At 35.7% G+C, this 26,524-nt stretch overlaps 1 protein-coding gene across 3 annotated transcripts in view; it reads left to right on the top strand.

The window, feature by feature from the left end:
• Positions 1–26,524, top strand: part of SYT14 (synaptotagmin 14) — a 149,438-nt gene that overhangs the window by 72,634 nt on the left and 50,280 nt on the right. For all 3 annotated transcript variants that reach the window (XM_061185546.1, XM_061185548.1, XM_061185545.1), the window contains exons 3-4: positions 2,191–2,462; positions 7,011–7,460. In XM_061185546.1, coding sequence (XP_061041529.1) covers positions 2,191–2,462; positions 7,011–7,460 — 722 coding nt within the window. The remainder of the gene's footprint in view (positions 1–2,190; positions 2,463–7,010; positions 7,461–26,524) is intronic.

A 26,524-nucleotide genomic window follows, 5' to 3' on the forward strand; every position in this document is an offset into this window, starting at 1 on the left:
CTAATTTGAGTCTTCTCTTTTTTTCTTGGTGAGTGGCATCTATTCTTTTCCGTATAGATATGAACAGTGAAATGGATTCCATCCCCAGCTTCAATTTGATGGCTTCTGATTAATCTAAACCATTTATGGTAATCACATTCCCCCTACCACAGATGGGTTTAGAAATAGACATGTGACCCAGTTGTGTCCAGTGAGATCTGTGGGGTAATATGCTGAGAGACTTCTTGGAAAGATCATCTCTCTTTTTGAAAAAATTAAGGTAAAGGAAAAGATGGCATGCTGATTCTTAGAACCACTACATTGGGAATTTTTTGATTGACTTCATGGTACAGTAAATATTTAGATATTACAATTTAACTTATAATTCAATGGCTGATTAAATATACATTTTAAAGGGAGAGAAGATGTCCTTTTACTGATTTAAAAACTATCAGTAGAGAATATATTTAGAAACAACAGAAAATTCAAATATCAGGTTTTGTTGTGTTTTTTGTTTTTTGGCTGTGCTGCGAGGCATGTGGGATCTTAGTTCCCGGACCAGGGATCGAATCCATGCCCCCTGCAGTGGAAACGCAGAGTCTTAACCACTGGACTGCCAGGGAAGTCCCTGTTTTTGTTAACAAAGAGGGATTTATTTGTCTCAGGCATCAAGAAGTTTGGAGATAGCTACTTAGTGATTTTTCAGATGCTTCTTCATTATTCTTAGTTTTCATTCTCATGCTTGTTACTTCATGGTTACAAGATGAGTGCAGCACCTCCAAGCAGGAGGAGGGGGAAAGGCCAGTGGACAAAAGGGGCATGCCAGTTGAGTCTGCCTGCTTTTGTCAGGAGAACAAAAGTTTTCCTGGAAGCCCTGTTCTGAAATCTGGTTTGTTGTGTTTTATTAGCTACTATTTGCAATCCATCTATTTAATCTATCTTCTCAAATTTAGCTTCAACTATATTAAGTCATTAACTTTTCTACTTTGTGCTTATGTTTTCTAAAGAGGGTATGTTAGACTCAGTAAGTGAGACATTTAATTTCTTTTTCCAAAATTAGGGCTTCTGAGCAAATATGTAAATCTGTGCTAAGTTCAATATTTTTCATTTGAACCAGACATTGTGGTAATTTTTCAATGAGTTTTATAGTTCTTATGTAAAGTTTTTCTATCTTAGGAAGAACAGAAGACCTATTGAACATTTGAACTGAACTCCATTATAAGAATTACAATACAAACTACCTTTTTTCAGAGTCCCTTTTGAGAACGGAGAGTGACAGTCCATTAAAAGAAAAAATGAGCAGTGTTTAAATTTAATATCTGTTATTGTGTCCAGGATTTATCTACACAGACTTAGCTATTCCTAAGTTGTATACTGAACTCTGTTTCCTTACATACCCTCCTGTCCCCACCTCTATCCTGTTCACAGACATGTTTATTCTCAGTTATTTAGATAAATCCTCAAGGTAAAAGTTAAAAGCATAATTTAAGAGAGAAAGAAAATGTAGTTTCAAATTAACTGCTGGAGGTGGAGATGCCTGCTGGGGACAAGGTGGAGCCATACTTTAGAAGGAATACAGATGCAGGGTGTGGTGGAGCAGGGCGGGGCCTCTTTATAATGGAGACGGGGTGGAATGCAGACTTCAGGCTTTGCCCGGGATGGGGGAATTAGGCCTCCATTCAGAGTGCACCCATTCCAGGATTCTGGATCTAGGATAGATGTGGAAAAATAGTTTCCGACTCTGCTAAGGTGAATGCTAGTTTAAGTTCATCTCAGTAATTGAAGACAATAAATGAGGTTTATATTTGTTTTACCTACCATGCTTTTACTGTTGTGGCTAGAGAGGTCACAGATCATAAGGGAATAAATGAAGTTTGTATGCTCTAGGATTGTTTTGAAAGAAAGACCTAAATAAATCATCAATTTCACTAGTATTTATTGCTCTCCCATTTTTATAGTATAAAACAGGGTCTCTCTTGTTATATAACTTTTATTTTTCCTCATCTTATTATGCAGGAGGAGAGGAATGGGAAACCAGATTATTTGATTTCTGCATCTGAACTAGGGAAGAAGAAAACTCATTTAGTAAATCTAGTAGTTACTTTGCCACAAAATTTTAATCCAGTTTTTTAAAGTTATTACAATTATTGTGGACTGTATTGCATGTCGAGGCTAATTGGAAACAGTGACCAGATTCTTAATCATTATCAGGAAACTGCATTCAGAGAATGAGAAGAACACCCCCACTGGATGAATTGCAGCCACCACCATATCAGGATGACAGTGGTTCTCCCCATCTCTCATGTACACCCTCAGAAATTGGGGACAGTAAATGTGAATTTTCCCACTGCAGCAACAGTCCAAGATGCTCATATAACAAGTGTCCAAGTGAAGGAAGCACAGGTCATGAAATAGAAAGTTTTCATAATAAAGGATATGAAGAAGATGTTCCAAGTGACAGCACTGCAGTCCTGAGCCCTGAAGTAAGTAAAAGCACATAGAATTTTTTAAATGAATGTTATTTGGAAGATAATAATCCTGTGCTTATCCTCTTGGTCAGAAGGTTTTATCACTATCTTGTCCTTTATGGCTTATGGTACCAGTTTCTATTTTTATCCAGCAGATTTTTCAGGGCTGTCCCAACCATCCTTCAACTCCCTTTCAAAAGAGGACAGGTAGATAAAAATGAGAGCAATATGCAAGATATTGAAAAGTATCTTGCCTCAGGTTTCAACCTCAATAGGGGTTTAAAAAAATTTTTTTTTAACATTTTACATAAAACATTCTGGAATTACCCATTTCTTTTATCTTGAGGCTCCTATTTATGTTTGTGTTTATTTTTTAAATTATTTTATTTGGATATTTTTACTATTGGGAGGTGGCCCTTTAATGTTTTACAAGCCTTTCAGAATAATGTCTGCATTTCCATACCATGGAATATGGAAGGGATAAGTGATGCTCAGCTTTACTAATGAAATTTGAATTCATGGCATCATGCATTCAGAGTGGTTGGTTGGTTGTGTTTTAAGTTATTTCCTTTTTTTGGAGCAAAAAATGTGAATACAACAACAAAAATAGGTGTGTTATACTTTTGAAGTCTTTCCATGTTCTAAAAAGGATTTGTTTTAATCTTTCAATGATGATAAAAACTATAAAGGTAATCTAGAGGTTTTCATTAGGCAGTATTTACTTTTAGGTTTCCTTTTTTTCTAGATGGCAAGTGTTTACAACTTTTGTCCCAGACAACATTTCATGATACTGCAGTGTGTCAGTGTTCTTACTAGGTGAATTTTTATCTACTGCCAAAATTAAATAATGAAAGTACAGCTCTGAATAGAATTTCCTTAAAGTTTTTCTTATATAATTTCTAGGAACACTTTTTATCTGTTACTACTCTTCTACTATTTCTAATATTATTATATAGTATCTAACTTAGAAGGAAATTCTGCATTGGTATTATAAATTTAACATAGCAGCGTTTCATCATTTTCCACAAAGAATGTTTCTCCATGTTTTGTACCTGAGCAAATTTGAGATAACTATTTTATAGATTTGCAAACTATATAGATAGCCAACACATAAGCAGTGAAACCTGGATTGTGGAACTAACAACAACAATAATAGCTATCACCAATTGTGCCAGGAATTTTTCTATAAGCTTTACATAGTCAGCTCATCTAACTCTTAATAACCTCATCTTCAGAAAGTTGTTATTTCCATTTTAGAAATGAAAACATTAAGACTCAGAGAATTAAGCAAGTTGCCCAGGTATAAGTAGCCCTTAAACAGTAGAACTGTAATTCAAAGGCAGGTCTGCCTGACTGCAAAAACAGTGCTCTTAACAACTATGCTCTATTGCCCCTCTTGACCTGAATCATTGTGTGCGAAATTACTTTGAAGTATTGGTACCCTCCAAGTACACCACCTGGCAAGCTATCCCAGAGGACTCACAGACCAAGTTAAGATGCTCAGGTTACACTTGTGTGTGTGTGTGCATGCATGTGTGTATGTGTGTTTTAAGCTATTTCAAATATAAAGCAAGAAGTAAGAGGAGCAAGATAAGGTAGGAGAACACACTTAGGATAGGATGCCCTTAGGTACAGATGGCAAGACAACAAACACCGTGTGAATCCTGGTTTATATAATGTCCTTATGTTCAGTCTTACTCTTTCTGCTCCATCAGCATTCCCTAATTACGGCACGGTAACAAGGACAAAAGTTGAGATTTGAACAAGGGTGCCAGTGGCCAAAAACACATACTTGTTTTATGGGAGAGATGCAGGGGCAAGTACTCCTGGCCACAAGTGAAACTTGCAGTTAGTCTACTAAATAGACATAGATTTTATCTGCATTTCTTAAATAGAACACGTGGGTGACAGAGCTGTCAGCCCAGAGGTGACATGATCATAGCTTGGCCTTTCCATCCCTTTCCATAGGTAATAGTTATTTGTTCTATCTTATTTTCTGTTTATTCTGTCTCTGACATATCTTACAAGTTATTAACTTAGTTATTATATATATTTACCACATCTTCTGAATTCTGCCTGTGTCTCTCAAGTTACTTCCTTACTTATTATCTGTAGTTAACAGAACCTGTGAGTTTTGCCCTTATTTCAGAAGCTTGCTGTGTTAACACTTCTTATTGAGTCTCCTCCATCCTGCTTGTTTTTGTGTCTTCTACAGCGAAACTGAATATGTTCAGACTACAGCAAATGCATGTCACATAAATATTTAGGTGCTGATAGCCTATGTTAGTGTAAAACTCATTCTTGTGTTTTTTCAAGTTTACTTTGCTTCCTACCATTCCTTTAATAGATATTATTTATCAAATAGAAAATTCTTACCTTCCTATTGGTTTAATCCAGGATCCAGCTATTTTAGAGCCTATCTTCCTACACAGTTGAACTGGGAGAGGAGTGAGGAGGGTTCAGAAGGATTCCCCGGCAAGGAGTTCATTAACTGTATTGATGACCTGTTGCTGGCTAAATATTATTGAAAACTTTGACTCAGAACCTTGAAAAGAGGGATTATTTTCTAATTACCTGTTTGTAGAATACAAATAGTAGCTTTTATCTGTAAAAGTCCCACCCTTTTAACCCTCAGTTTCACAAGGAATGCCCAGGAAAAAGAAAATGCCCAGGAAAAAAAAAATAGGGAGGCACCAAGAAAAACAAAATTCAGAAATGGTTATCTGAGACCGTATAAAAATCTTTATTGCCTTGAAAATCTTAGCTGTCATGACACTATTTTAGAAAATATTTAATTGAAAAATAAATTAATGTAATTAATTAGCAATTATGAAGTGGCATGCATTAAAACATTTTGTTCTAAACTGTCAATTTAACAGAGTAAGAATATTTTTACCCTGATCTAATCATATTGCATAAAAAACTGAATTATTCTATGAGAGTTTGTTCCTACTCCTAAAGTATTCTTCTTCACTTGTCATCTTTTCTTCCATACACGATACAAAATTGAGTCATCGTAGGTAGACGTGTAAGATCTACAAGGTCAAAGACTTGTGTCTTTTTGGTTCTCTGCTGCATCCCCCACCCAAAATATGTCCTGACACATAGTAGGTGCAATAGTTAAGTACGTGTTAAGCTGCTATAACAAGGAGACAAGTGCAATGGCAAATACAGATACAAAACCACAGAAGATTGTGTGTCTTTCATTTAACAATACTCCTGGGTGAGTAGGTGACTTTGCTCTACAACATCATCCAGGGGCCCAGTTCCTGCTTTTTAGTCACTCTTCTGTCCCCTAGGGTGTTGTCCTAATCCACATGGTCCAAGGTGACCCACACATCCTATCTGTGTATCTGCTTGTGGCAAGAGTGAGAGATAGAGAGTGAAAAGCACAGAATTTTTTCTACAAACCTGATCTGGATGTTTCATACAGAACTCTGTTTCTCTCCCTTTGGCTAGAGCAGAGTTTCATGGCTATATCAGTTGTAAGGAAGACTTCAAAGTAAAGTCTCTTGCCAGACAATGTGTTTCTGGCTAAAACCCAGGTAGTTTTTTTGAGACATGCAAAAAGGGAAGACTAAGAGTCAGTAGTAGTGCCTACTACAGTACTCATTAAATAAAGTTCAGAAAAATTCAGAAAATTATAAAATTGGCCCACATTTTAAAATGAAAAACACTTAATATTTATTAAAATATTTGAAGGGGTGAAGTGGTATAGCTGAAAAGTCAGAGACCTGAATTTGGCACTATTAGTCACTAGCTGAAACTCCTATTACATTCCAGATAGTTAGACTAGCAGGAACTTTAGACAATTCCAGGCAAAAGAGATACAGTTTCTTTTAATCGTACAATTAAAATATATAGTTTCATACTTTCTTGAACTTTTGGAATATGTATTCTGCCATTTTCAACAGTAATTAGTATTAGAAAATAATACGTAGTTTTAAATTCTGGTTAAAAATTGAAGTAGTGTGTGTGTTATGGAAAATAAATATTTGGCTGCAAGTATTTTGAGGCCTTTGTATTTATACTTTCATATTTCACATTTCCATTGATTTTCAAGCCTAAATGTGTTAACATTCTATTACAGATGGGGGCATTTGAAACAAATCTGAAAATGGTACCAAATTTTTCAGTAGCATTATACTTTCATTTATGTTCTCTTTCTCTCCAGCCTAATATTGAGCTGTCAGTTGTTTTGTTTATAATGTTAAAAATTTAGTAATTTTTTTTACAAAAGGAGCAGAAATACACATGGAAGTATATATTTTCGTTTCTCATGATAAAAACGTATATCCAACTTTCTCAAAATTGTGATGGTGAATATTAAATTCTATGTCTTTATTATAATAAGTTTTTGAGTTTAACTTACCACTTACATTACTTTGTCCCCATAGAGTAGCTTTTGATTGTAGTTGGCTGTTAATTATTATTACTTTCTTTATGATAGCAAATAAAAACAGTTTTCATATCATTCTTCTAAAGAAATATCAGGTACTTATTTACATGCTAGATTAAATAATAGAGTTAAAAATTGAAAACATTTAAATTTGCTTTTCTTAGGATATGTCAGCTCAAGGATCATCTTCACAGCTTCCTAAACCTTTTGATCCTGAGCCAGAAGCTAAATATGGCACACTGGATGTGACTTTTGACTATGACTCACAAGAACAGAAGCTTCTGGTAACAGTGACAGCTGTCACAGATATCCCAACATATAACAGGACAGGTGGCAACTCATGGCAAGTACACCTTGTTCTTCTACCTATAAAGAAACAGAGAGCAAAAACCAGCATCCAGAGAGGACCATGCCCTGTCTTCACAGAAACATTCAAATTTAATCATGTTGAATCTGAGATGATTGGAAATTATGCAGTTCGGTTTAGACTGTATGGTATACATCGCATGAAAAAAGAAAAGATTGTGGGGGAAAAGATTTTTTATTTAACAAAATTGAATCTTCAAGGGAAAATGTCATTACCTGTCATACTGGAACCTTCTTACAATCATTCTGTGAGTATCTGATCAAATAGCCCAAATACAGTTTATGTCATGGTATATAATATACACAATTTTTAAAATCTATGATCAACCCAACAACTTTCTCAGCCTATTTTTTACATAGTAATCATACCTACAAAATTTCTAAGTCCTAAATAGGTAGGTATAACTTTCTGTCATCTATAAAAGTTGCCCTTGAAGATTATGTATGATTTATTTTATGTATTTTATTTTATCTTCACAGAGTCTGGCCTGATGTCTTACATATTTATTCCTTTGTTAAACATTTATTACATGATTGCTTATGACATCATCTGAACTCCTTATAGAATTTATTGTTTTCTTTCCAGGTTAAAACTAGGTGATACTTTAACAGCTATCTAGCCCATATCTTATTTGATATACTGCAGAAATTATTCGCTTTTATAGAATTTGTGCTGCTGCCTAGGTCATAACTGATTCTCCTTCCAGAACTGCTATGAAATTATTTTTAAAGGTTCAAAAAAAACTCTGCCCTTGTTATACTTTCCACTTTTTTTTTTTTTAAACAAAGATTTTGCAGTGTTTCTGAGAGAATACGTCCGTTTAGTACTATGAGCTATTCTCCCTTTTCTCTTTTTTCCTCCAGGTTTTGATCACACACAAGTGTCTCCCCCTCACTGTCTGTCTGTCATCTCTCTCTCCATATTTTTAACTAAAGTCCTGCAAGGCATTGCAAATCACAGGAGAGTTGCACTGTTTATTTAAACCAGGGAGATACACTATGCCACATAGTTATTTAGATTATGAGAAAATCTGTGATATGCTGGAAATATAAATTTTGAATTATATTTATTCCTCTCATAATTGAATAAGAAGCATTTTTACACATAAATATACAGATTTGGAATAGACATATATTAAAATAAAGGTATAATATTTTAGAGTTGTTTTTAAGCCTTTAAATGTGTTAAGTATAAGTGCAAGGTTAGAGTCTCACTGAATTTATACCAGGCAGCATTTGATCTTATAGGACCTTCATTCCCAATAGAACCATACCATTTTAGCTAGATGATTTCAGCATCTTTAAAAACCAAAAGGTGATAATAAATATAGTATATCCCTATGGGTTTTTAATATAATAATTATCCTTTATTGGGTAAATTGATAACTTGTTTTAATTTTACATTTTAGAATTACTGTTTGGGGGAAATGTCTTTTTTAAATGATATCAGCAGTTTATCAGAGGAGAGGCAAAAAAAGTGCAAGCACTATTTCAGAGGGAAGAAGATAACTTTTAATAAAATTGAATATTCTATAATTCTTGCTATGATTTTTAAACTTTCTCATTATTTGGTTTGAATGATCACTAGTTAATCTGTGGAAAATGCATCCTTGTATATAGAAATACCTGATTTATATTAGAAGAGAATGACTGTATCATCAAGAGGTATGTATTTTGTGTTTCTTTATTTGCTTTGAGATATCTGTTCCCAATTCTGTATTAATTATCTTCTTTTCACAAAGAAAATGAAGCCATACAAAATAATATGTTTTTTTCCTCTGGTCAAACTAAATGATTTCTATCCACACCTACATCACATGTGTTGGCTTATGGTGGGGTTCTTTTTCGGGTTTTTTTTAACATCTTTATTGGAGTATAATTGCTTTACAATGGTGTGTTAGTTTCTGCTTTATAACAAAGTGAATCAGCTATACATATACATACATATACCCCCTTATCCTCTCCCTCTTGCGTCTCCCTCCCGCCCTCCCTATCCCACCCCTCTAGGTGGTCACAAAGCACCGAGCTGGTCTCCCTCTGCTATGCGGCTGCTTCCCACTAGCTATCTATTTTACATTTGGTAGTGTATATATGTCAGTGCCACTCTCTCACTTAGTCCCAGCTTACCCTTCCCCCTCCCCATGTCCTCAAGTCCATTCTCTGCATCTGCATCTTTATTCCTGTCCTGCCCCTAGATTCTTCAGAACCATTTTTTTTTTTTTTTTTTTTAGATTCCATATATATGTGTTAGCATACGGTATTTGTTTGTCTCTTTCTGACTTACTTCACTCTGTATGACAGACTCTAGGTCCATCCACCTCACTACAAATAACTCAATTTCGTTTCTTTTTATGGCTGAGTAATATTCCATTGTATATATGTGCCACATCTTCTTTATCCATTCATCTGTCGATGGACCATGTGTTGGCTTATGTTTGATTCTGTATTTCTATGTGTCTGACAACCAGTACAATAAATTTCTGTGGAATGTTCAGAAAAAGAAAAAAGTGCTAAATAGATAGCTTCTAAGACATAACATTTAAATCTGAACAAAACTATTTATCCTCTGCTCTTAGAGAATTTTTTCTCTGAATTGCCATGCTTCTCAAAGTTAGTGCCTGTGTTGAATTGTTGCTCTGTCTTGGCCTTCTTTCTTTCTCCACCTGCTCAAAATCTCATTGCTTGTTTTTGGCTTCTGTGCCAAAAACAACTAGTGTATGACAGTTGTGAGGTTAAGACTCATAATTCTGTCTATCAGCTGTCTTGTCATAAAAATAAAATACTAAAAGAATGTATGTGTTCTGTCTGTGCTCTAGTGTTAATGTTCTCTTTGCTTAGGTGTTGATATTAACTGTATAGAGAAATCATGTGATTGTGGATTACTTAGGTGATTTTAGCTCTAATTTTGTAAGATGTAATAATATATGAGTGAGAGGTACTTTCATAATTAAACATTTATTCTTATAGCTTTTGAATAATTACTTCTTTTTCTTGCAAGAATATTAGCCTTTTGGCAAGGGAAAGTTTTAATCCAGTTTAAAAATTTACAGACTATGGTTAAAACATATTCAAAGCTTAATTACAGTTCATTTTCATGGGTAATAATAGAAAATTAGAATTCTGCATATAGAATTTAGTTTTATAGCTAGTTTTTCAGAAACTGATCAAATCAGTACATTGAGAGAAAAATGACCAGTATCACCAAACTGACTTTCTGAGAACTAAGCCCTGAGTTTCCTTGAGGGTAAAATTTAAGTTTAACATTAAGATAAGCGTATAGTTTGATCAGTGAACAGTGGAAAATATATGAAGGGTTGAAAAGCATGAGTTCTTTCTACTAACTAGTTGTGTCAGTTTGGATAAATTATCTAATCATTTTGGGCATCAGGTTTCTTGTTTGTAAAATGAGAGAATTAAAACAAATGATCTCTAAGGTTCTACCCAGCACTATATTCTCTGATTCTACTAATATATATTGGGAGAAAAGTTAATGGATTTTAGGTGAGTTTTGTATGCTTAGCATATGGCATTTTGTTGTGGGCATTTATTATGTTTTCTCCTTCATACTTTTTTCAGCAACCTTCTAATGTCTGAGGAAGTTCCAACTAAGTCCCACCTCCCTAAGTTAAGCTGTATAATTCACTTCCCTAGTTTCACTGGTAGCTAGGGCATGAGCCGTGTTACCTAGACGCTCCACTCATATTCATCTCTAGGAAACCTCAGCACAGACTGAACAGAGAAGCAGATGCTGCACTCAAATTATGTTCTCATCAGGTTGAAGGAATCTGATATCGAGTCATTAGTAATTCTAAAATAGATTTGCTGGTACAGAAATTGTATTGGTGCTGAACAATAATAAATAATAATTACAGGAAAGAAAAGACCTTGGCATAGCAGTGTCCAGTAGGAGCAGTAGCAGATTTCCTCACAAGGTCAGTTCTGCAGTATGGTTTTATGTTTTTTTCTTGAGAAGCTTAGCCATAAACCTGGTTCTCTAGTCATACAAGTCCCTTTAATAAATTGCTGTTCCGCTTAGACAGAGTTAGCTTCCAATGATTTCAAATAAGAACCCTGACTGGTAAATGTTGAAATAGCCATATGGTTTAGTATTTACTTGCTTTAGTCAGTTCTTAAGTTATACTCAATAGTTAGAATGTTGTCAGTTACCCTTCCTAACATGGTATATCCCTCTCATAATTTGAACTTTTCTCATACACTCAACTTGTTCTTATGGCATTCTTTCCTAGTGTATAACCCCAATTACTTTCTTCACTTGCATTTTTGGTACCATATAGTAATCTCTCTATTACAGTTATCTGGAATAGCCTCTCGCCTTTTCCTCCCTCAAGTTTTATTTCTTATTCAACTTATTAAATTTATTAATAATATTATATGTAGTCATTATGATTTATTAATAATGAAACTTTATTCTTTCTCTCATAAACATAGAACCCTTCTGTACAGACAGTACTTAATTAGTATAATCTATGCAAAGTAGTCTGTCTAGCTAGAAAATTGGGACTTCAGTCCTACAACTGCAAAGCACTGAATTCGGCTAACAACTTGAATGAGCTTGGAAGTAGATTTCTTCATCAGAGCCTCCAGATAATATCCCAGCCCAGTGGAAACTTTTATTCAGTCTTGTGAGACCCTAAGTGGAACATCCACCTGAGCTCATTTGGACTTCTGACCTACGGAAAATGTGTTGAAACTTAAGTTTTAGTGATAGAGCGTACTTAATATGTGCCTAGATGTCTATATTTCATTAAATCTGGCTCCATATTTCATTTCTGTGTGAACACATAAGAGTTATAGGAAATAGACATGGGAGTGGGTGGGATTGTCTTGGGTGAGAAGAGAAAATCCTCAGAAACTCCTAGATGTAAAGATCGGAGAAAGGTGGGGTAGAGTAGGAAGAAAGAGATAGTAAAATATCACAAAATCCAAGAATGAGGTTTTGAAGGAAGGAATACTCAACTTTGTCAAATGCTCCAGATGGAACCAATAACCTGAGTGCTGAAGACTGTCCATTGAATTTAGGATATGCAAGTAATGGGTAGCCTTAGAGAGACCTGTTTTCGTGGGGTAGAGGGGTCAGAATCCAAACTAGAGTGGCAATCATGTAGACAACTCTTCCACCAAGTTTGCCTGTGAAAATAGAGAGGGGGTTCAGGAAAGATGTTTCTGAGGTTAGGGGAGATTTGGGCATGCTTAAATACTAATGCAAATGGTAAAATATGGAGTATAAGATATAGGAGAGCTAATTGAAGATAGCTATTAATTGAGGTCTGGGAAGAACAGAGAGGCAAAAATGTTATGAGTATTTTCAAGCCATTTATTTTAATTGTAGACCATGAAATCTAAGTGGAATAAAGAGAGAAGTGAAGCTAGAAGGGGACTAATAGGCAGGGGAAAGTAGAAAGGTTAGTGGACTGAAAGTTCCAAGAATATCAAGGAACAGATGTGAGGGTAGTAGTTGAGCAGGAATTATGGAAAGATAAGGGGCTGTGGTTACAGAGGAGAATGTTTTCAGTTAATGTGATGTGATGAGAAGGGTTCAGAGTATGATGGTGGGAGTGGGCAGCTGAGATGGAATAAAAGGTAAAGACACTGGAGACGGGGGCTTCCCTGGTGGCACAGTGGTTGAGAATCTGCCTGCCAATGCAGGGGACACGGGTTCGAGCCCTGGTCTGGGAAGATCCCACATGCCGCGGAGCAATTAGGCCCGTGAGCCACAACTACTGAGCTTGCGCGTCTGGAGCCTGTGCTCCGCAAGAAGAGAGGCCGCGATAGTGAGAGGCCCGCGCACCGTGATGAAGAGTGGCCCCCACTTGCTGCAACTGGAGAGAGCCCTCGCACAGAAACGAAGACCCAACACAGCCAAAAATAAATAAATCAATAAATAATAATTTTTAAAAAAAAAGACACTGGAGATGGATAAGTTGGTCAAGAGAGACCAGGTTCTTGGATAGGTTATCCACATGGACATTGATTGAAGTCACAAAAGATGGTGGCAGCAATTGGAATGTGAGAAAAGATAGAATCAAGGATCGTTGTTCTCAAGAAATGAAGAAAAAATATTCAGGGAATGAAGAGGAAATGTCTAGGAGAGAATATCTATGAAGACAGGATAACATGAGCCTTAACGGAAATTAGTTATTCTTTTCCACAATTTTAGGGAAACAGTGTTTGATAAAGCAGCAGAGAACTTTGCTTCTTGACTCTGAGACACTTTGGGTATGAGAGAATAACCAGGATGAAAAGTCTACAGAGGGTGATATATCCTCAGGGAAGAATTGGAATTCAAGTAAAGCAAGGTGTTGAGGGTTCAGGGAAGAAACTCAAGCTCTGGATGAGTTTATCATAGATCAGGAGGGCCAGAAGGCATAGTGAAAAGATTCTGAAAAGGAGGAGCATGATGGAAGTTTGTGTTAGTGAAGAAGTACCAAGAATAATAGAATGAATGTTAAAGTAAAAGAGATGGCCAATATCATCAGGGATTTGCCTTCATTTATATTATACCAAAATGTTCACCCCAATCATAATTTGAGTCTATTTAAATCTCTGATTTCATTTAAAGTCTAATTTAAATAAAATCTTTATGAAAATTTATTAGATTATTTCGAATATACTTTAAATTAGTTGATCTTATCTATCTTTGTATACCAAATATCTAGTACTGGTTATTGCTGTACAAATGTTGAATGGATGGATGGGTGATTAGGTGAATACAGTACATAATATTTCTGAGTTATTGCCTCTGGTGCTGATTTTTGCAGCTAGTCATGTGTTTTCTTGTTCTCGAGCTTATTTTATGTCTTCCTTCTAGATTTTCAACACTTTAAGAATAGATACTGTTGTTTTACTTATTTGATATTGTTCATAGAACCTAGAACGTAGGGGAAATTGATTCATCAGCATGTTCAGATAAACCTAATCATTTTAAAATTCTTACTAAGTTCCATATAACATTATTCCCTGATAGGTATCACCATGCTTAAAACAGCTCTATTAGGAATATTTTATAACCTGGTATTCAATAAGCATGCATCTCAGGGTAATTAAATAGGAACACATCAGGATTTGCTTTATTTTTAACTCATAATTGACTAATTAGAGACATACATACTTATATAATTTCTCATTCAAGAGTACAATGCCACAGTTTCCTAAGAATGATCACCCTTCCTCATGACTTACAGCAATGATGGGCTTATTTTAGACACTTGTATTTTCCACCTTTAATTTCTAAAATCCCTGTATCTCAGAAACAGCCTATCTTTATATTAATGGATTGAATTAATTTAGTTTGATATTTGTACTATTACTTTTATTTTTAAGAGAGGTAAATTATTGCTCAGACATAATTGAAATGTGTGCTCCTCTAAGAATCATACTTTAGTCTCTATTATTAGCAAATGGCTTTTATTTCTTTATTTTTAAAGTGGAGTATAGTTGCTTTACACTGCTGTGTCAGTTTCTGCTGTACAGCAAAGTGAATCAGCCATACATATACATATATCCCCTCTTTTTTGGATTTCCTTCCCATTTAGGTCACCACAGAGCACTGAGTAGAGTTCCCTGTGCTATACAGTAGGTTCTCATTAGTTACCTATTTTATATATAGTGTATACATGTCAGTCCCAGTCTCCCAATTCATCTCACCCACCCCCTTTCCCTCTTGGTATCCATATATTTGTTCTCTACGTCTGTGTCTCTATTTCTGCTTTGCAAATAAGATCATCTTTACCATTTTTCTAGATTCCACATTATATGCATTAATAGACGATATTTGTTTTTCTCTTTCTGACTTATTTCACTCTGTATGACAGTCTCTAGGTCCATCTATGTCTCAGCAAATAACACAATTTCGTTCCTTTTTATGGCTGAGTAATATTCCATTGTATATATGTACCACATCTTCTTTATCCATTCCTCTGTCAATAGACATTTAGGTTGCTTCCATGTTCTGGCTATTGTAAATAGTGCTGCAGTAAACATTGGGGTGCATGTATCTTTTTGAATTATGGTTTTCTCTGGGTATATGCCCAGTAATGGGATTGCTGGGTCATATGCTAATTCTATTTTTAGTTTTTTAAGGAACCTCCATACTGTTCTCCATAGTGGCTGTATCAATTCACATTCCCACCAACAGTGTAAGAGGATTCCCTTTTCTCCACACCCTCTCCACCATTTATTGTTTGTAGATTTTGTGATGATGGCCATTCTGACTGGTGTGAGGTGATACTTCATTGTAGTTTTGATTTGCATTTCTCTAATAGTTAGTGATGTTGAGCATCTTTTCATGTGTTTGTTGGCCATCTGTGTATCTTCTTTGGAGAATGTCTATTTAGGTCTTCCACTCATTTTTTGATTGGGTTGTTGTTGTTTTTTTTTTTTTTTGATATTGATCTGTATGAGTTGTTTGTATATTTTGGAGATTAATCTTTTGTCAGTTGCTTCATCTGCAAATATTTTCTCCCATTCTGAGGACTTTTTGTCTTGTTTATGGTTTCCTCTGCTGTGCAAAAGCTTTTAAGTTTAATTTGGTCCCATGTGTTTATTTTTGTTTTAATTTTCATTACTCTAGGAGGTGGGTCAAAAAAGATGTTGCTGTGATTTATGTCAAAGAGTGTTCTGCCTATGTTTTCCTCTAAGAATTTTATAGTTTTCAGTCTTACATTTAGGTCTTTAATCCATTTTGAGTTTCTTTTTGTGTATGGTGTTAGGGAGTGTTCTAATTTCATTCTTTTACATGTAGCTGTCCAGTTTTCCCAGCTCCACTTATTGAAGAGGCTTTTTCTCCATTGTATATTTTTGCCCCTTTGTCATAGATTAGGTGACCATAGGTGCCTGGGTTTATCTCTGGGCTTTCTATCCTGTTCTGTTGATCTATATTTCTGTTTTTGTGCCAGTACCATACTGTCTTGATTACTGTAGCTTTGTAGTATAGTCTGAAGTCAGGGAGCCTGATTCTTCCAGCTTCGTTTTTCTTTCTCCAGATTGCTTTGGCTGTTTGGGGTATTTTATGTTTTCTTACAAATTGTACAATTTTTTGTTCTAGTTCTGTGAAAAATGCCATTGGTAATTTGATAGGGATTGCATTGAATCTGTAGATTGTTTTGGGTAGTATAGTCATTTTCACAATATTGATTCTTCCAATCCAAAAACATGGTATATCTCTCCATCTGTTTATGTCATCTTTGATTTCTTTCATCAGTGTTTTATAGTTTTCTGAGTACAGGTCTTTTGCCTCCTCAGGTAGGTTTATTCCTAGGTATTTTATTCTTTTTTGTTGCAATGGTAAATGGGATTGTTTCCTTAATTTTTCTTTCTGCCCTTTCATTGTTAGTATATAGGAATGCAAGAGATTTCTGTGTATTATTTTGTATCCTGCAACTTTACCAAATTAATTGATTAGCTCTAGTAGTTTTCTGGTGGCGTCTTTAGGATTTTCTATGTATAGTATCATGTCATCTGCAAACAGTGACAGTTTTACGTCTTCTTTTCCAATTTGTATTCCTTTTATTTCTTTTTCTTCTCTGATTGCCGTGGCTAGGATTTCCAAAGCTGTGTTGAATAATAGTGGCGAGAGTGGACACCCTTGTCTTGTTCCTGATCTTAGAGGAAATGCTTTCAGTTTTTCACCATTGAGAATAATGTTTGCTGTGGGTTTGTCATATATGGCCTTTATTATGTTGTGGTAAGTTCCCTCTATGCCTACTTTCTGGAGAGTTTTTATCATAAATGGGTGTTGAATTTTGTTGAAAGCTTTTTCTGCATCTATTGAGATGATCATATGGTTTCTATAATTTATTAATATGGTATATCACATTGATTGATTTACATACATTGAAGAATCCTTGCATCCCTGGAATAAATCCCACTTGATCATGGTGTATGATCCTTTTAATGTGTTGTTGGATTCTGTTTGCTAGTATTTTGTTGAGCATTTTTGTGTCTATGTTCATCAGTGATATTGGCTTGTAACTTTCTTATTTTTTTTTTGAATTTTATTTTATTTTATTTTTATACAGCAGGTTCTTATTAGTTATCCATTTTATACATATTAGTGTACATATGTCAATCCCAATCTCCCAGTTAATCCCACCACCACCTTCCCCCACTCTCCCCCCCCTTGGTGTCCATATGTTTGTTCTCTACATCTGTGTCTTTATTTCTGCCTTGCAAACCGGTTCATTTGTACCATTTTTCTAGTTTCCACATATATGCATTAATATACGATATTTGTTTTTGTCTTTCTGACTTACTTCACTCTGTATGACAGTGTCTAGGTCCATCCACGTCTTTACAAATGACCCAATTTCGTTCCTCGTCATGGCTCAGTAATATTCCATTGTATATATGTACCACATCTTCTTAATCCATTCAACTGTCAACGGGCATTTAGGTTGCTTCCGTGACCTGGCTACTGTAAATAGTGTTTCAGTGAACATCGTGGTGCATGTGTCTTTTTGTGTAATTTTCTTTTTTTGTGATATCTTTGTCTGGTTTTGGTATCAGGGGGTTGGTAGCCTCGTAGAATGAGTTTGGGTGTGTTCCACCCTCTGCAATTTTTTGGAAGATTTTGAGAAGGATAGTGTTAGCTCTGCTCTAATTGTTTGCTAGAATTCGCCTGTGAAGCCATCTGGTCCTGGACTTTTGTTTGTTGGAAGATTTTTAATCACAGTTTCAATTTAATTGCTTGTGATTGATCTGTTCATTTTTTCTATTTGTTCTTGGTTCAGTCTTGGAAGGTTGTACTTTTCTAAGGAGTTGTCCATTTCTTCCAGGTTGTCCATTTTATTGGCATATAGTTGCTTGTAGTAGTCTCTTAGGATCATTTGTATTCTGCAATGTCAGTTGTAACTTGTCCTTTTTCATTTCTAATTTTATTAATTTGAGTCCTCTCCCTTTTTTTCTTGATGAGTCTGGCTAATGGTTTATCAATTTTGTTTATCTTCTCAAAGATCCAGCTTTTAGTTTTATTGATCTTTGCTATTGTTTTCTTTGTTTCTATTTCATTTATTTCTGCTCTGATCTTTATGATTTCGTTTCTTCTGCTAACTTTGGGTTTTGTTTGTTTTTCTTTCTCTAGTTGCTTTAGGTGTAAGGTTAGGTGGTTTATTTGAGATTTTTCTTGTTTCTTCATGTAGGATTGTATTGCTATAAACTTCCCTCTTAGAACTGCTTTTGCTGCATCCCATAGGTTTGGGTCATCATGTTTTCATTGTCACTTGCTTCTAGGTATGTTTTTATTTCTTCTATGATTTCTTCAGTGATCTCTTGGTTATTTAGTAGCATATTGTTTAGCCTCCATGTGTTTGTGTTTTTTACAGTTTTTTTCCTGTAATTGATTTCTGATCTCATAACATTTTGCTTGGAAAAGATGCTTGATACGGTTTCAATTTTCTTAAATTTACCAAGGCTTGTTTTTTGACCCAAGATGTGATCTGTCCTGGAGAATGTTCCGTGTGCGCTTGAGAAGAAAGTATATTCTGCTGCTTTCAGATGGAATGTCCTATAAATATTAGTTAAGTCTATCTTTTCTAATGTGTCATTTAAGGCTTGTGTTTCCTTATTTATTTTCTGTCTGGATGGTCTATCCATTAGTGTAAGTGGGGTGTTAAAGTCCCCCATTATCGTGTCACTGTCACTTTCCCCTTTTTTGCCTTTTAGCATTTGCCTATGTATTGAGGTGTTCCTGTGTTGGATGCATAAATATTTACAATTGTTATATTTTCTTCTTGGATTGATCCCTTGATCATTATGTAGTGTCCTTCCTTGTCTCTTGTAATAGTTTTTATTTTAAAGTCTATTTTGTCTGATATGAGTATTGCTACTCCAGCTTTCTTTTGATTTCCATTTGCATGGAATATCTTTTTCCACCCCCTCACTTTCAGTCTGTATGTGTCCCTAGGTCTGAAGTGGTTCTCTTGTAGACAGCATATATACGGGTCTTGTTTTTGTATCCATTCATCTAGTCTGTGTCTTTTGGTTGAAGCATTTAAGCCATTTACATTTAAGGTCATTATTGATATATATGTTCCTATGACCATTTTCTTAATTGTTTTGGTTTGTTTTTGTAGGTCTTTTTCTTCTCTTGTGTTTCCTGCCTAGAGAAGTTCCTTTAGCATTTGTTGTAAAGCTGGTTTGATGGTACTGAATTCTCTTAGCTTTTGCTTGTCTGTAAAGCTTTTGCTTTCTCTGTCAAACCTGAATGAGATCCTTGATGGGTAGAGTAATCTTGGTTGTAGGTTTTTTCTTTTCATCACTTTAAGTATGTCATGCCACTCCCTTCTGGCCTGCAGAGTTTCTGCTGAAAAATCAGCTGATAACCTCATGGGGATTCCTTTGTATGATATTTGTTGCTCTTCCTTTGCTGCTTTTAACATTTTTTCTATGTATTTAATATTTGTTAGTTAGACTAATATGTGTTTCAGCATGTTTCTCCTTGGATTTATCCCATATGAGACTCTCTGTGCTTCCTGGACTTGGTTGACTATTTCCTTCCCCATGTTAGAGAAGTTTTCGAATATAATCTCTTGAAATATTTTCTCCGACCCTGTGTCTTTCTCTTCTTCTTCTGGGACCCCTGTAATTCAAATGTTGGTGCATGTAATGTTGGACCAGAGGTCTCTGAGACTATCCTCATTTCTTTTCATTCTTTTTTCTTTATTCTGTTCCATGGCAGTGATTTCCACCATTCTGTCTTCCATCTCACTTAATCCGTTCTTCTGCCTCAGTTATTCTGCTATTGATTCCTTCTAGTGTATTTTTCATTTCAGTTATTGTGTTGTTCATTACTGATTGTTTGTTCTTCAGTTCTTGTAGGTCCTTTTTAAACATTTCTTGTATCTTCTCAATCCGTGCCTCCATTCTGTTTCAGACATCTTGGATCATCTTTGCTATCATAACTCTGAATTCTTTTTCTGGTAGATTGCCTATTTCCTCTTCATTTATTTGGTCCTGTGGGTTTTCACCTTGCTTCTTTGTCTGCAACATATTTCTCTGTCACCTCATTTTGTCTAACTTACTGTGTTTATGGTCTCCTTTCCACAGGCTCCAGGGTCGTAGTTCCTCTTGCTTCTGTTGTATGCCACTTGGTGGGTGAGATTGGTCCAGGGGCTTGTGGTGAGAGGGACTGGTGCCTCTGCTCTGGTGCGTGGAGCTGAGTCTTTTCCCTCTGATGGGCAGGGCCGCATCTGGTGGTGTGTTTTGGGTGTCTGTGAGCTTAGTATGATTCTAAGCAGCCTGTCTGCTGATGGGTGGGGCTGTGTTCCTGTCTTCCTAGTTGTTTGGCATGAGGTGTCCAGCGCTGGAGCCTGCAGGCAGTTGGGTGGAGCTTGGTCTTGGCGTCAAGATAGATTCTTCATCCTGTCTTCCAGAGACTGTGTGCTGTATTCTTCGATCCCCCAAATGTCGCTTTCTGTCCCAGCTGATTTCGCACTGTGGGGGGTTTTTCTTATTGCAGGAACCTCTCCTCACCTTCAGCTTCCTGCCAGGGTTGGTGGTCCCTTTGTTGATTCCTCATTTCTTTTTTTCTTTGTTTCATTCTACCCAGTTGTGATGAGATTTTTCTTGTCCTTTTAGGTATCCGAATTCTTCCACTAATGTTCAACAGGTGCTGTGAGAATTGTTCCATTTGTAGATGTATTCTTGATATACTTGTGAGGAGAGACGAATTCCGCATCCTCCTCTTCCGCCGTCTTGACTCCTCTCACAAATAGCTTTTTATTTTTTATTTATTTGGCTGTGCTGGGTCTTAGTTGCGACACACGGGATCTTTGTTGCCGTGTGTGGGATCTTCATTGTGGCATGCAGGATCTTTAGTTGCGGCATGCGGGATCTTTAGCTGCAGCATGCGGTATCTTATTTGCGGCATGCAGGATCTTATAGTTACAGCATGCGGGATCTTTAGTTGCAGCATGCGGGATCTTTAGTTGCAGAAGCGGGGTCTTTAGTTGTGGCATGCAAACTCTTGGTTGCAGCATGTGGGATCTAGTTCCCTGACCAGGGATTGAACCTGGGCCCCCTGCATTGGGAGCGCAGAGTCTTAACCGCTGGACCACCAGAGAAGTCCCCTCGCAAATAACTTTTAAAACTTACACCTAAAACTAAGACAACACTGTTAAACAACTATACTCCAGTATAAAATAAAAGTTTTTAAAAAACTAATCTTCATCTATTTTCATATTCACTACAATTCACATACTACCATTGTCAATAAAAATCTACATTTTCTAAACATAGATTACACTTCTTCATCATAAAGCAATTTAAAATAAATACTTCATGATAAACTAATGATCACAGTTAAAAATGACTACATCAAAGAGAAAGCTGCATGTATGCAATTCAGTTCCCTAGACAATAACAGTAATGTGAGTCATGGCTCACTTTAGTATAAAACTAAATAGTTATAGGCCTAGTTAGAGACAGTAATTCAAAGACAAAGTAAGTGAGCATATATTATTGGTAGAGGGGAATAACTCTAGTTTCACGTGAAGAATTGTTAATCAGATAAATCAGTGAAAGGGAGAAGCTAAATTACAGCATAGAAGGAAGCTTTTTGTTTAAATCAGAGTCTTAGTTTAAATGTTAAGTTTAAACTTAGTTTAAAAAGAAGTCAAGTTTAAATGTTAAGTCTCAAGAAATTTTGAACATACAGAAGAATTGAGTGGGAGAAACTAAAATTTCAGTGACTAAAATCATTTGTTTTTTATATCTAGTCTGGGGAATGAAAAACATCAAACATCTTAACTGGGGTTCATTTAGTTGAACCATCCAAGTGCTAAATATAAACTACAAAGGACCAACTCATACTTCATTTTTTTGTATTATTTTTTCAAAAAAAGCCAGAAAAGTAAACTATAAGCTTAAGTGTAATAAATATTACAGGTAATATTTTCCTTTTCTGCTCTATTTTATTTTATGCAATTAATTTTTCCAAGATACTGATATCAATTGTTTGTAATACTAATGAGAGAAATTAACAAATGTTTTTTGGAAAGAGAGTACTATTTGATCATTTTAGAGTGGAGTAAAGATTATGATAGGTAAATTTGGGTCCAGGTGAGCAGCATATTCTATAATTAAGAACATTAAAATGCATTAAATGGAACAAGAGGGGATAAAATAGTGTTTTCTAAAGAAACACCACGGAGAGAGATATAACATTCAAATTCTAAATATCGACCACTATTTTTTTTTTTAATTTATTTATTGGCTGCGTTGGGTCTTTGTTGCTGCGCGGGCTATCTCTAGTTGCGGCGAGCAGGGGCTCCTCTTCATTGTGGTGCATGGGCTTCTCATTGTGGTGGCTTCTCTTGTTGCAGAGCACGGGCTCTAGGTGTGCAGGCTTCAGTAGTTGTGGCTCGCGGCCTGTAGGTATGTGGGCTTCAGTAGTTGTGGCTCGCGGGCTTTAGAGCACAGGCTCAGTAGTTGTGGCGCACGGGCTTAGTTGCTCCGCAGCATGTGGGATCTTCCTGGACCAGGGCTCGAACCTGTGTGCCCTGCATTGGCAGGCGGATTCTTAACCACTGCACCACCAGGGAAGCCCTTGACCACTATTTTTAAAAATTCTTTTGGAGCTTCTATAAGGGGGACATCCTGAACACGTGCCTTTTTCATCATTACCAACAGCTGTGAAATATATATATTTTACCTTAAAGAAGCACTTTATTACATTACCGGGAGCAATTCCCTTTCTTCTGGATTGTTTAACAGTAATAAAATAGTTGTATCCACTGTGCCTCTTGTTCATTATCTTAGGCTTTTCGTAAATGGATGATAATTAATGAACAATACCACTGAATGAGCTTGTCCTTGAGGCCTTCCCTTTAGAAATAAAAGAAATACCAAACAGAAGCAACATTTTATTTTTTCCTAGTCATTCTCCTCATCGTGTTAATATTAAATAGCAGGGTAGTATCCAATGGGCAACTGTTTCGAAACTAAAATCCTTAATTCTAGGATTTTCACATTTAAAGTCTTGACAGATAATTTAAAATAGTAGGTTCTTCATTGGAAAAACAATATTAAAGTGCTAGATACTAATTTTGAAAAATCGTAGATATGAAAATCTATTTTATCAGAATATATTTTATAAAACAAGCAGTAGTAATGGTATTGATTAAAGTTTTTTCATCTGAATTAGTAGTATCGAGGATGTTTCTTCCTAAAGAGTTGTGGTTTTATCTGCTGTGACATTTATTTTGAGGTTGATGGGGTTTAATGCTGCTTTTCCAGGGTGATGCCTATTTAGGCATACAGTGAGAATTTAAAGAGAACTGATAAATACTAATTACAAAAACATTTTTCTTTCCAGAAAATTTGAAATTTAATTTAAAAAAGAAGCAGTTTTACATTTGATGCATTTATGTTCTTATGGTGGAATATGAGCTTAAGACATACTGCATTCAGGTCTAGGACAGAGGAACTTTATTTTAAAAAATTAAACTTGAAGGAAACCTTTTATTAGTGGGTTTTCTGTCTCATCATCACATTTGTTCTATGGACTCTGCAGGGACATGAATAAGCCAGAAAAAATATCTATTTGACAGTTACATTTTATTTTATTCTATTCAAGGCAAGGAACAACTCTGGTCAAAAATGATTGTACATTTAAGCCTATATATAAATTCCTGATGCTATTTATATGAAGCAGGTATATTTAAATGATTTCTATCCCTGAAAATGAGCATGGCTCTGCAAGTACCCTGTGTGCTCATTCATTACTGGGAACTACTATTTGAGTGAAATGCACATTTTTAGGTGTTGAGCATGCAAAGCTGTTCTTGTAAAAAAGGCTAATTCTCCATAGTACACATGTTAGCAATTGGGATACTATTGGGATACGTGACCTAAGTACTTCCCAAAGTTGTGATGATTAAATGAGATGAGGTATGTGAAAACCTTCATAGACTAGAAATATTCGTTGTTAACCTGAAATAAAATATGTATTCTTTTGTTTTTTTTCCTTGGCTGCGTCGGGTCTTAGTTGCAGCACGCGGAATGTTTTTGTTGCGGCGCGCAGGCTTCTTTCTAGTTGTAGCCTGCAGGTTTTCTCTCTCTAGTTGTGGCATGCAGGCTCCAGAGCGCGTGGGCTCTGTAGTTGTGGCGTGCAGGCTCCAGGGCCTGTGGGCTCCATAGTTTGTGGCATGCGGACTCTCTCGTTGAGGCGTGCGAGCTCAGTTGTTGTGGCGCACGGGCTTAGTTGCCCCGCGGCATGTGGGATCTTAGTTCCCCGACCGGGGATCGAACCTGCGTCCCCTGCATTGGTGGGCAGATTCTTTACCACTGGACTACCAGGGAAGTCCCAAAATACATATTCTTAATATATTTTAATCATTCTGCCATTATTTATTGTTTTATGGTTTAAAGATATCCTCTGGTCTTACAAAAAATAATGACTTTTGTCTTCCCTTTATCTCTTAGACCTAGAATTGTTTATAGAGGCTATATCTTACCTACTTACAGTGTTGATTTTATAGTCTGTCACTTTGGGGCAACTGATAATTAGAGTAGTACTAATTACATTCTTTTGAAGCAGAAAAAAGCCAGTAGAGCTAATTGGAAGTGAAGACTTAAGTCTGGTACACATAGATTTTTAATTATCTCATGTTACATAATCAAAGTATATAATTTATATAATCAAAGTTATATATCTCTTAATATTTCCGTATTCTACAATAATAAACTGAACTTTAATTTGGCTCATTTTTAAAGGAATACGATAGCATTTAGTTGATAGAAAATAGCATGTATTATAAGTACATTTTTCATATTAGTCAGCTTACCCGGGGGGGGTGGGTATATTCTTCTTTGAAATGAAAGCTGTCATTGTCCCTTAAGCTATATTCAAGTTCTAAAACTGTATTCTTTATACTAACTCACTTGTGGTTTGTCATAAAAGGTTTAAAATTACTAGATAGTGGAAATTTATAATTTTAATACTGAAATTGTTAGATTTTCAAGATCAAGTTTATATTTTCATTTAGGAGGGTTGGTACAGCATAGAGGTTGGGAGCATAGAGGTTCTGAGGTCCCTGGTTCCACATCTTGGTTCCCCACTTCTTCCTAACTATGTGTTCTTGGGTGAATACTCAACCTCTGTGTGTCTCATTTTTTTCATTTGTAAAAAGGAATGATTAAAAAAAAAGAATTAATCCATGTAAAGAACATCATCTGGCACAGAGCAGGAACTCTAAATGCTACAAAATTAAATAACATTAGACAAATGTTAACTAATATTGTTTATTGGGTCTTATTCATGTGTGAATAAATTTGATCTGAATTAAGTGCTAGTTCTTAAGTAAAAATTTACATTGTCTTTTTCAAGTTTCAAAATCAGAAGGAACGTTGCAGTCTGGAAGAGGAAAATAAAAGTGCTTTTTTTAAAATTAATTTTTATTGAAGTATAGTTGCTTTACAATGTTATTAGTTTCTGCTGTACAGTAAAGTGAATCAGCCATACGTATACATATATCCCCTTTTTTTAGATTTCCTTCCCATTTAGGTCACCACAGAGCACTGAGTAGAGTTCCCTGTGCTATACGGTGGGTTCTTACTAGTTATCTGTTTTATACACAGTAGTGTATATATTGTCAATCCCAATCTCCCAACTGATCCCCCCCTCCCTTCCCCCCTTGGTATCCATAAGTTTGCTGTCTACATCTGTGTCTCTGTTTCTGCTTTGCAAATAAGTTCATCTGTACCAAAAGTGCTCTGATCCAACAATACAAAGAATGTTCTGTCCAACGATACAAGTAGCTAGTAAAATAATTTTTTTAGGAACTAAATATAATTCAATCCTTGAATGTTTTTAAGATACAGCTTTTTAGAAATATATTTTGAGTAATTATTAAGAACTCTGAATTATAAATATTATTTAAATAAATACAGTTTTATTATTTTCAGGCATATAGAGAAACACATATTACATTAGCGAAATGTATAAGGCAGTTTAGGCTAGGTTATTCTGAGATAACAAACCCTGAAACTTTTAATGCCTTATAAACAACAAAGATTTCTTTCTCACTTCTGCTGCATGTCCATATTACGGGTCAGTTATGGCTCTATTCCTTGTCGTCTTCATTCTGGGATGAAAACTGATAGGGGAGGATCTTTCTGAAACTTTGCTGGTTGTCAGATAGAGGACATGGCAGACTAATCCTTATCTTTTAAAGCTTCTTAAAGCTTCTGCCCAAAATTGACACATGCTACTTCCACTGACATTTCAAGGGTCTAAAGCAGAGGTTGGCAAACTTTTTCTATAAAGTGCCAGAAAGTTAACTTTTTTTAGGCTTCA

The sequence above is a fragment of the Eubalaena glacialis genome, chromosome 3 (assembly GCF_028564815.1).
Source record: "Eubalaena glacialis isolate mEubGla1 chromosome 3, mEubGla1.1.hap2.+ XY, whole genome shotgun sequence".
In the NCBI taxonomy this organism is placed as follows: domain Eukaryota; kingdom Metazoa; phylum Chordata; class Mammalia; order Artiodactyla; family Balaenidae; genus Eubalaena; species Eubalaena glacialis.